Source organism: Talpa europaea (assembly GCF_964194135.1).
Source record: "Talpa europaea genome assembly, chromosome: 12".
Lineage (NCBI taxonomy): Eukaryota > Metazoa > Chordata > Mammalia > Eulipotyphla > Talpidae > Talpa > Talpa europaea.
The window spans coordinates 84,968,779-84,980,566 of NC_140079.1; the positions used below are offsets into that span (position 1 = coordinate 84,968,779).

General features: G+C 48.3%; 1 protein-coding gene across 4 annotated transcripts in view; it reads left to right on the plus strand.

Annotated features, from left to right (window-relative positions):
* The window catches only part of TRRAP (transformation/transcription domain associated protein), a gene marked incomplete at both ends in the record, with an annotated part of 110,920 nt that extends 107,844 nt beyond the window's left edge, over positions 1–3,076 (plus strand). For all 4 annotated transcript variants that reach the window (XM_084249136.1, XM_084249137.1, XM_084249139.1 and 1 more), the window contains one exon: positions 2,792–3,076. In XM_084249136.1, coding sequence (XP_084105262.1) covers positions 2,792–3,076 — 285 coding nt within the window. The remainder of the gene's footprint in view (positions 1–2,791) is intronic.
* Positions 3,077–11,788: the final 8,712 nt, after the last annotated feature.

Below are 11,788 nucleotides of genomic sequence, written 5' to 3' on the forward strand. Positions count from 1 at the left end.
AGACTGGGATTCATTGTGGCCTCACAGGAACTGCCCTTCTGCTTACAAGAAGGGAGAAAGCAGTCAGAAAAACCCATCATTTGCAGTTCCTCGTTGGTCTAACAGGACGTTGAGGAAACCCAGTTTACAAAGGAATCTGGAGTCTCTTGGACAGTTTTTCCCACTGTTAACCATTGCATGCCAGTTTCGTTTACTCCAGTTCATACCCACCTTCTATTTCCCATTTTGCAAACCTTTTTGCAGTAAAAGGGCTGAAGTGTTTTCTGGAGGATGGTGCCTGTCTTACTAGGGCTGGAGTGATCGCCCAGTGATGTGGGACTTGGGGGGTGTCTGACATCTCTGCCCACAGTGGTGGGGCCACAGACACATCTACCATTGCCTGCCCTGTGCCCATTACTGCACTAGCTGCTTTGAAGGATTCCTATCCAGGTCTCCCAGCAGTTGTGCAGATGGGGGCATTGAGGCCAGTGCTGGCGTGACCCCTCAGATGTCATGTAGCTGGGGGGAGGCAGACTGGGATTCAGGTCCAGTTTGTTTTGACCCAAAACCTTTGTCTTCCCCCACCAAAATAATTTCCTTTTCACAGTCGGGGACTGAACACAAATTAATTTTTTTTTAATTATGAGAGCAATTGTAACTTTTTTTTTATTAGATATGCAGCTTGTGTCTAGAGGCTGTTTCAAGCACTGATTGCTTTCCAAAAAGTTTACTCAGAAGTTTCTAAATTAAATACTCTTAACTGTGAACAAGGATTTTACATTATATATACGTGCTCTTTCTAATGTTTATTGTACATACATGTTTATGAGTAAAAATAGCCTTCATTTTCCTCCTGAGTTAGGAATCCATGTGGTAACACAGGAGAGCAGAGCCGCTCAGGCACTACCCTCGGCTGAGGCATTAGTGATGACACTCACGCGGGTGGAAATGCTGTACTTCTGCAAGTAGTCATAGGATAATCCTTAGGATGGCATTTAATTGGAAAAGTTAAGAGTATAGAGGGCTCTCCTTGTTCTAGGGGCTGTTAACAACTTGGAGTGACTCTGTTAATCTCTCACAGATGTGCTGGTGTAGGTGGGAAGAAGCTGGGTCTTCCTCCCAAACTTAGGGCCCACATTTCTTAGCCCCCTAAATGTAGTGAATGCCTTTAAGTTAAGCTAAAATGTAGAGCATTTTGTATGAGAATATCTTCTAAAAACAGGTTTTTGACAGGAGGTAGAATAAAACCCTCAGTCTATTAGTCTAAAGTTACTTTTAAAGTCCTGGGTCCCACAGTGGGAGCCTTCTGCATTCTTTGAAGGTGAGAGTGGGCTGTAGTCAGAGCTCTCTTCATGGATACTTTCACATACTCTCATCTCTTGTAAGTGCTCCTGTCTTGTCTTGGTGATCTCAGTGCCAACAGCTGGTAGCCTTCTCCACCTGTCTCTGTCCATCCTGCTGGGAGCACCCTCCAGTCACAACGTCTTGCCTGCTAGGACATGGTTCCAGTACTGAAGATTCCTGTGCCGCCTCTGGTTTCTCTCTCTCCCTGCTCCTCTCTTTAGCTTAGAGTTCATCGGTGCTCCTCACACTCCCACTCACCATACTTGCTGAGTGGAAGCCCAGCATTGGCAAAGCCCAGACCTCTGCAGAGTCCTTAGTGCTCATGGGGACACAAGTGAGGGCAGAGATATATTCAACCATGCTGGCTGACGTGGTAAAGCTCCGTGACCCCACAATAGATTGGCCATCATGTCTAACAGTCAATTTTGGCATCTGTTGTCATGAAATACCAAGCTGTGCTTACAGCTCTGCCTTGTCCTGCCTCTGACTGGCTAAGAAGACACTCTCCATCCCTTCCTGGTTTCCAGCTCTTCCTCCTCTCCCTGCCTTCAGGATCTCCCTGCTAATTCCTTCATTGTCCCCACACCATCACCAGCCACCACTCCCATCAGTGATAAGACAGACCAACCCTTCTGTCTCAACCCTTCCCCTGGCTCAAGCACAGCTCTCTAGCTTCAGGCTGTGGTCTCAGCAGCGTCCCCTCTCTCCTACACCCTTAACTTTTTTCATCTTCACGTAATTTGGTATGCTGTTTATAAACAGGCACAAAAGTGTTAAATACCTTTCTCAAGGTCACCGTGATAGAAGTAGAGCGGTGACCACATGAAGGCCTGGGACTGACTATCCCTCACCCACTGGTGTTGCCAGACTCCCAGTGCCTGGGCCTCAGTCCTCTGTATATTGTTCCCTCTAGGTGAGACACCATCCTACAGCAACCACATCCTTTGCACCCTTGATTGCAGCTTGTCTCCCCCTCAGTGTGACCTCATTACCAACTCCCTTTGGGACCCAATCTCTCCAAGCCCTCCTTACCTGTGTTTTCTCCACAGCACCAACAAAAAGCACCTTACACATTTCTTTGTTGGATCAGGGAACGTGGTGTTTCTGTTTTGTTCACTCTTAGCTGCAGTGCCAAGAATAGCTCTGCCTGACAAGGCCTTGGACATGCACTTGAACATGTGGATTAGATAGATGGCAGCTGGGTACAGTAAGCAGCCTGGTGTAGGTCGGTGCCTCGGGTATGTGCACCTTGGCTCTGTTCAAGACCAGACGAGAGATGCTCCACATCAGGGAATCAGCTTATGCTCCAAACAGCTGCCCCAGTGCATCTGCAAGGCCCACACCCAGGTCCTGCTGCTGAGGCCAACTGGGCTCCGTGCCCACCACAGCTGAGCTCAGTAGGCTCCTTGGCAAGCTGCCCCTCCCACTCATTCTTAAACTCAGGTGATTTCGTTCACTCCTCACACAGGTGGACGGCATTCTGAAGACTGTGCTTCGAGATGAAATCATTGCTTGGCATAAAAAAACACAGGAAGACACTTCCTCTCCTCTCTCGGCTGCCGGGCAACCTGAGAACATGGACAGCCAACAACTGGTGTCTCTGGTCCAGAAAGCCGTCACTGCCATCATGACCCGCCTGCACAACCTCGCTCAGTTTGAAGGTGGGGAGAGCAAAGTAAACACTTTGGTGGCTGCTGCAAACAGCCTGGACAACCTGTGCCGCATGGACCCTGCCTGGCACCCGTGGCTGTGACCATGGCTCCTCCCGCCACCCAGAATGTGAAGGGTGCCTCTCGAATGCTGAGTCCATGCCTTTATGGCTCCTCTCTGCCTTGTTCATTTTATTACAAAGGTCATGCAGTTTGACTGGGCTGCAGTTATCTTCCTGGTAGTTTGTGTGTGAAAGAGGGTGAATTTTATTTTAGAAGGAGCTGAACTACGAGAGTGAGGCCATTAGAAATGGCAGAGCTGAAACTGTCAATTTTTAAATAACCTTTTAAGAAACCAGGATTCCTAGTCTGGAATTTCTTTGTGAATTCTTTTTTACTGTGCTCCTCTCTATGTGAATGTACAGGTTGAATTTAGAGAACAATTCCTCTTGTCCTTTTTTAACTCTTTACAAGTGACACTTCACAGGAGCGTCGTGGTTCTGAATGGACCTTCACGCAGCGTCCAGGGAGCCCGCATGGTTAGAAACAGGACTTAGCAGACAAGCCGAGCCGAGGCTCCCCTAAGCACAAGCTTCCATGCTGTAAAAGACCAGCTCTGGGAAGCTCCTGAGCATTTGACGTGCATCAGAAGAGCCTCGTCTCCTGCTGGGGAAGTCGTTCCTTGTACATTCAGAGTTGGATTCAACTGGGAGAAAACAACTGTGAAAGTTGGCAGGTGAATCTTACGCTTTTTATCAGCTAGCTCTTTGGATGTCTTCTAGACATTGTACCTTTAAAAAGAAAAAAAAGACCTACTTTTTCCTTCCTAACTTAAAAAGAAACAGCAACGAATGTTTCTGTTAACTCCAGTCTGTTGATGTTCACATTTTTATAAATATGAGCATTGAGAATGTTCTGTCTAAATTTGTACAGTGTGATTTTTTTAGAATAAATATTTTGTAAAAGGAAGTATTGTCCTTTATTTTGGCGTGAGTGCATGTTCTGTGGTGCTGCTTCTGCCGAGCGTCTCGGCCCGTCAGGCACCGGAGGCCTCCAGGACAGCGTGGGCTGTGTGCGCACTGCCTGCCGGCACCCTGGCTTGACACGCGGTCTGAACGCAACAGGCAGCATGTTTGTGATGGTGATGAGTGCTGACCTGACTTTGAAGGCAGCATGAGAGTGTGCCCAGAAACCTGGGTGCTTTCCACTCGGCTGACAGCTTTCTGGGCTGCTGTCATGTGACCTGGGTGAGCAGATGGGGAAGACAGGCAGGCGAGCAGCCAGCTCTGTCGCTGCATCTCTGGTGGAAAGGAAGCAAAGCAGGAGAGCCGAGCACCTGCTGGGATGACATCAGGACGCACCCCGGGGCCCTTCCAGAGCCTTCCGGTTTCCTAGGCCTGGGACCCTCCGCTTTGGACTCCGTTTGACCCAGGCTGTTGTGGGGTGAAGCCTGCAGCTGAGTTCACTCAGATCACTCCAAGTCCAGCCCATGGGGCATAATTGGACGTGCCGGGAGAGGTGCAAGCTTTGGTGCTGGCGGGACTGACACTACAATGTGATGAGATCTTTATGCTGGTCTCTAGTCTTCAGAAGGAGGTGAAGGTGGCCGCACCCCTTCTTCATTGGCAAAGGAGGGACTTTCTGCTTAGGTGAGTAACTCATCCAAGTTGCCAAGCCAATCATGGAGAAAGATTGAACTTCATCCAACTTAGCTCCATCCCCTGCACAGCTGCTCCTTGGAGCACAGAGAGGCTGAGGCGCCGGGTTTTTAACCATTTGGATTGGACTCTCCCCTTCTTTGGATTATAATTGTAAGTCATTTTACAGTGTTGATGGACTATTTGTGGAAAGGATCATGGATTCAGGAATGACACTTAAAACAGATGATTGGCCTCCCCTGGTGGTGCAGCGGTTAAGCACTGGGCTGCAAAGCTGCCCACAGCCTCTGCAGCGCCGGTTCGATCCCCGGCTGCCGGGTAAGGGTCCCACATTGTGCATAGATCTCTCCTGCTGCCCACTGCTCCCCTCAGCAGTGTATTTCGTCAATCTGCCTGTTCTGTTCCCCGCTCTGGCTCTGGTGAATTCTCTCACCCTCCCGCGCTTCTGACTGTACCCGGTGCTTGTATAAATAAATAAATCTTTTTAAAAAAAAAAGGAAAAAATATTAAAAAAAAAACAAAGGTGATTGCAGACTGGCAGGTAACGTGAACGAACCGTAGGCCAGGTAGGGAAGGTGCTCACAGACTGGGTGAGGCGTCCTTGGAAACACACCACCACATTGCCTCTGCACGTTTGGAGAGTCGGCGTGGAGACTTTGGACAGCATTTGGGTAAAGGAAGGATTTGTTTATCAATTCTGCATAACTGGAGTGTGGAGTTAATGGCTACTGGTGGGAAGGGGACTAGGTTCCACACCAGCTTCACCTGTAGCGCACCCCAGGTGCTCCCTGGTTTCTAGGAAAACCAGCCTTTGAACAGGTGGGGCAGGAGCATTTCCCCGTGGAGATCCAGAACTTCCTTGGCTCCACCGGTAAGTGCGAAGCTCAAGGACTCAGAGTCGGGGGACCTGACCACAAGCCTTGGCTTTCCCACCTGAGTGGGGTGTTGCTGGGGCCTCAGGATCCCTCAGGAGCTGGGAGGGCAGAGGAAGGACTTGCTCACCACAGAGAACTGTGAGCTGCACATGGCACGTGCTCCCAGATTTCCAAAGGATTCAAGTTAAGTACAATTACTACGATTTCAGTTATGTGTGCCATACAGTCTAGCTGAAAGGTTGGTTAATTTTAGTGTTCTTTGTTTAGTTGATTTATCTATCTCTGCTCAAGCCTTTATTATTTCTCCCCTCTTGCTAGCTTTGGGTTTAGTTTCTTTTTTTTTTTCTAGTTCCCTAAGATGTAAAGTGAGGTTATTGACTGAGATCTTTCTTTTTAAATGTGTTTATAACTGTGAATTTTCCTATTAGCACTGTTTAGCACTTAGCTTTGTGTTTCCATGTTCATCTGTCTCCAGCATTTTCGAATTTCTGTTGTGGTTTCTTGGACTCATTGGTTGGTTAAGAGTGCATCATTTAATTTTCGCATTTTGTGGGTTTTCCTGTTTTTCTTATGTGATTATATTCTGCTTTCATTGTGGTCAGAGAAGATGCTTTGTCTAATTTAAATATTTTAAAATTCATTAAGACTTTTTTTGGTGGCCTAACACTCTATGCTGGAGAATGTTCCATGTGCACTTGAGAAAACTACGTGCTTACTCTTGTGTCAAGTGTTCTGTGTCTGTCAGATCTAGTTGGTTTACGGTGTTAAGTCCTGTTTTTCCTTATTGACCTCCAGTCTGATGGTCACTGTTGAAAGTGGAGTCCTGAATTGAAGTCAGCTCCTGGTATTTAGAGCCATTTCTCCCTTCTATCCAGAGGGTCTGTGCCTGGGGCACACAGGGCTGCTCTAGGGGCTGTGCCCTCAGTCCTCCCACCATCACAGCTCAGGTCTTTCCTTGGGAATCTGGCTCCAGCTTTGTGGGTCCCTCGCAGGCCTTTCCAGGTACTTCTCCTGAGACATCGATATATGTTAAATTTTGATTTCCTAATGAGCAGTTTCTGTTGAAATCTGCATTATCTTTTCCCTAAATTATTGTTTCTTTAATGGGTTTTGACAATGCCCAATGAGAGTTTCTGATGTTTCCAGAAAAACTGTGGTCTCTTTACTGGTTCCCAATACTTCACACCCATGCCACATGCACGGTGCTCCATGAATTGCTTCTGAGAGATTGTCCTCTCTTCACAGGGAATTTGCTCTTTTTTTTTTTTTTTTTTTTAGATTTATTTATTTGTTTGTTTGTTTGTTTGTACATACAAGCACTGGGTACAGTCAGATGCGCGGGAGGGTGAGAGAATTCACCAGAGCCAGAGCAGGAAGAGGGACCAAAGTACACTGCTGAGGGGAGCAGCGGGCGGCAGGAGAGGTCTGTGCGCCATGCGGGACCCTCCCCCGGCGGCCGGGGAGCAGCCGGGGATCGAACCGGCGCTGCAGAGGCTGCAGCTTCGCAACCCAGTGCTCAACCGCTGCGCCACCGGGGAGACCCTCAGGGAATTTGCTCTTGATTGAATATTTGGTAGAAATTAATTTATCTCAATGTAGTTTCCATTGGCTTCTACATTTAACCTGTCTCCTGGCTTTTTCTTTTTCTTTTTTTTTTTTTCAGTCATAAAAGAAATGGGATGCTAATAATCTCCAGGTTCTAGTCCTGGTATAAGCTTTCTTGGTTAAGTGATCATGAGCCAGTGTCATTGGTTTGTTGGTTTGTTTGTTTTCCCTCAGAGTAAATTTGTTCTCTGACTCAGGAATTAGGACTGAGTCCTGTAAGGAAGACTTAAACTACCCAATCCCATCAGGTAAACACCATACTTCTTTTCAGGTTTTTGCAAACCCAGAAGATCTATACTTTTTATATCTGAATTATTGATATTTTTAAATGATTTCTAAACTTCTAAGTGTCTGAATTTTAATATTTTCCCTCCTTAGTAATATAATGGACATGTAAGAAACGTATTAATCCAAGGTATACAATGCAATGATTTATATCAGTATCTACCACTTTTTTTTGACTACAGTGATTTGGGGATTTTTAGTACTGTCTTTACGACACTGACCTCATCTTCTCTACTCTAGCATTCATTTGGTTTCATTTGGATGATTTTAAACCAGTATCTAACTCAGTCAAATTACTTTCTTCAAAAATCCCTTACCTGCCTTCAGAAGGGTTTTACCCCCGCTGTGGAGCTGTCACAGCTAGCCCGTGTCTTCACACACTGGCTGGTCCATCCCAGGCTTAGTGGCAGGACCAACCCAGCCTCTTGACCAGGCTTTTGGTGTGAGCAGGAACTAGTCCATGCGTCCTCCAGGCTGGCTAACACTTTGTGCCTCCAATACACCATCCATTCCTCTCTCCCACCCCTCTGCTGCTTTTGAAAACAACTTTCTCCTTCCCTGAAGCTTGTAATTTGGCACAGAGCACTTTCTGGGGCTATCAGGAGTTGTCCACCATTCTTCTGAAGATGTGGAGGCTGTTTGAGTTGCAGGTACTGGACACAGGGTGAGCACCAGCTTACTTGTTCATATGTTTACATTTCTCTTTGCTTAGTTCCTTTGTAAAATTCTCAGCTTTAAGCCCTAGTTAAGAGTGGAGCTTTCCAGGTCTTTATTAAACACTGATTGGTTAAAGCCTTATTTCTTAGTTTCCCTTCCGCCAAGCTTCCATTAACATTATGGCAAGGCCTCCAAGTTCTTCTTGTGTGAAGCTGTGCTGTCTTTCCTCCAGAAGGGCGGACACTCCAGTGGCAGTTCCTTGTCTTGACTGCACAAAGAAGGCTTTTCTGATGAAATCGTAAGTGCACCCTGAGTGTCACCATCTCCCACAGCTACCTCTTGTTGCTGGGCCAGGTCTTAGGTCCCCTTCTGCAGTGTCACTACCTGGACCATGACTTTGCCTGATGCACTAGCAGGCCTGTGGGCAGCCCTCTGGAGCCCACAGGCCAGTGCCCACCTATGTTTTCTCCTGGAGACCTACAGGACGAGGATCCCACCCCAAGCCCCAGAGCTGGTGGACAGGATCACTAGGGTCAGCCTCAGGTTACGCCAGCCCTGCATGACCAATGTTTTTCCTCTCCCTGAGTCACCCTATGACCTGAGCCCATCCACCCTGTGGAGCTCACAGGAAACTCTCCTTACAGCTTCCTCCTGGTTTGAGTCCGGCAGACTTTGAATAATCATGGGGAGCGGCATGAGAGGGAGTGTAGAGGATCCTATACAGTGATTCAACTTCCTTACTACTGTCCCCTTAAAAGCCAAGGGAATTTTTTTTTTTTTAAGATTTATTTATGCATACGAGAGCTGGGTGTAGACTAGAGGTGCAGGGGCGGTGAGAGGATTTGCCAGAAACCGAGTGGGGAGCAGAACAGGCAGATTGGCTAAGCCAAGGGAATTTTCAATGTTCATGTTTCAGGAATGTGTGGTCTGAGACTGATCACCAATGCTCTCTCGACAGAATCTTCACAATGCTGTGAGAATGCGGGTCTTGGGCTGGGACATCGGAGCCCACGAGGAGGCCGATGGGCAGCCTGGGGGACCCCACCCTGCTGGCTTCAGAGCAGCTCCATCCAATTGACAGGAGTCTGCAGGCTCAGCATTCACCAGTTCGCCTGTAGCCACTGTAGCGTGAGTAGACTGGGGGGGGGGGGTGAAGTTGGGGGAAGAGCCCAGTGAGAGGCATCCTGCTGCTGCCGAGGAGGGTTACGTATGGCCAACCCATCCTTCCATGTGGCCCCTGGTTCAAAGGACCCCTTTTTTGAAAGGGCCCCCTCGGGCAACACTAGCCTGAGCCTGACTTGGTGAGGACACATCCCAGCTTGCTTTGTGGCCTTGGTCAGAGAGCAGCGAAAGCCCAGCTGCTACAGGGGAGAGCGCAGGGTGGCGGCTGCCAGGTGCGAGGAGGCTGGGAACTTACATAGCCCTGTAAAAAGAAGCAAAAACCTGAATATCAACAAATTTCATCTTTGAGACTTATGGACAATATGAGCATTCAGAGGCTCCCCCAGTTTCTCAGCACTATCCAGGGCAGGAGGTAGGGAGAGGCCCTGGATGGCAGTGTGGAGGGAGAGGACAGGCCTGGGGGGGAGAGGTGACCTGTCCTCCCCAGGGTGGCTGCAGGTCTGAGGGAGGGCCTTTCTTTTATTTCACTCAGGAAACAGCTCGCTGATGCTTACACCTGTGTTCACTCTCTCACCACCACCCAGACTCAGGGCCCAGGCATCACCCTACCCAGAAGGAAGAAATATTTTAAGAGTGTCATTGATGCTTTTAACATTTTTAATTTACCTGTGTTGCTGTGTATATTGGTTGATCTTTTTATTTTAATCTAATTTTACAGAAAAGGAAATGTAGACTCCAGAGAAATAACCCAAGCCCCCCCACCCCCGCCCCACCCACCCCCGCAGGTCACAGGCTGGCACTCACCATAGCGGGCCCGACCCAGCCCCCTGCACTTCCCCAAGGGCTGACGGCTGTTTTCTGACAGGGCTGCTACTGCTGACTGGGGAGAAGAGGCAGCAGCCTACCACTCTGTTCTCCAGCTCTGCTGAAGAAAGCAACAGTGCAGAAAGACCCTTATGTGGGCCAGAGAGCTGTTTCCCACAGACACTACTATAGAACACCTGTGTGCCTGCACGGTCTGTGCCTTTTAAACAAGGACACATTTAATTGGTACAATGTCCCTGGAAGGAAGGTTCTGTTGTCCCCTCACTTCACAAGTGAGTAGCCCAAAGCACGGGTGCTAGGTCAAGTTACAAAGCCAGGATTGAATGCCAGGCCCTAACCCTGCTCTCGCTGCCGCCATCCTGCCTCTTGACATTAGCAAGAATCTGTGCATGCGTGTGCACAACAGACAGCTGCATCTGACCCTCGGGGATCATGGAAGGCAAGTGAGCTGTCAGTACGGCTGCCTCGGGAAGACCAGCGCTCATGTGGTAGATGAAGGAACAAACTAGAACATTTCAAAAGAGCAGATTTTTAAAAATGGTCAGGGCAGATGTACTGCATTGTTTAGAACCCCAATTACCTAGTGACCGCCCTGAGACAAAACATGAAGTGTTCATTCTCCCACAGCAGGAAAAAAGCCCTGGGGTATGGCGGCCACTCAGCAGCATGCAGGACTGCATGTGTCTGCCACTGGAGTGGTAGGAGCTGATGCAGCTGATTTGGAATTCTGGAGTCTGTCAGAATGCTTGCAACTTCTAGTGGAAATCATGACTGGTAAATTGTGGTTCGTTTTGATAAATTTCAGCTTTTAGTGTAGTGCGGCCACCCCAGCCCTGTGGCAGCCCCACCTGTGTCTCTGCTGCAACTTGCTGGAGCCATTGGCATCAAGGACCCTTGTCTCCTCAAATGTCAGGTCCTGTGGTGTCGTGGATTGCTGCTGTTGATCGAGGAGGTACAGGCACAGAATCAGGCAGTTCCTGTCGCAGCCCCAACTAGTGACTTCCAGGAGATTTAAAGGAACAGCCTCAGTTTTATCATTCCTCTTTTTTCCCATTTTGGGAAACATGTAAGGATTAGGACATTCAAACTGGACAACTGGAGGAAGGCTCTGGCTAAAAGCTAGAAAAAGCCACACACCTGCAAGGAAATGAATTTTGCCAGTAACCTAAAAGAATTAGAGAAGGTCCTCCCTTGGTTGAGCCTTGAGAGGAGACTGAAAACAGGACTGCAGCCTCTAGCCCTGCGCCGAGGGCCCAGCTAAGTGATGCCAGGAGTCCTGATCTATGAAAAATGGGAGCAAGAATAAAAGCAACTGCACATACACAGTAATTTAAACAGCCACGCACATGCCCAGGCAAAGACAGGCTTGGAAGGAGGGAACTGGGCGCTTTCATCTCAGGCTGATGAGAGACACCACCACCTGAGGACAAAGCCCCAGGGGAGAGGAGAATCTAATTTCCAGGGTTACATTCACAGAATTAACATCCATTCTTAGACTCCAAAAACTTACAAGAGGGTAAATGCGTCCCAACTCATCCTGTGAGGCCAGATGCTATCCTGATACTAACAACCAAGGACTACGAGGTCACTATGCACCTGGCAGCACTTATGCTCCACACAGTGCTGGGAGCCAGCGTGGTCGGGCGAAGAAAAAAGGACATCACACCGGAAAGGGAAGCAGTAAAATGATCTGTTTGCAGAATACACGACCTCGTATTTTAGAAAACCCCCAAAGAACAGTTTGAACTAATGAAATCAGCAAAGGAGGATACAAAATTAACACGCTGAC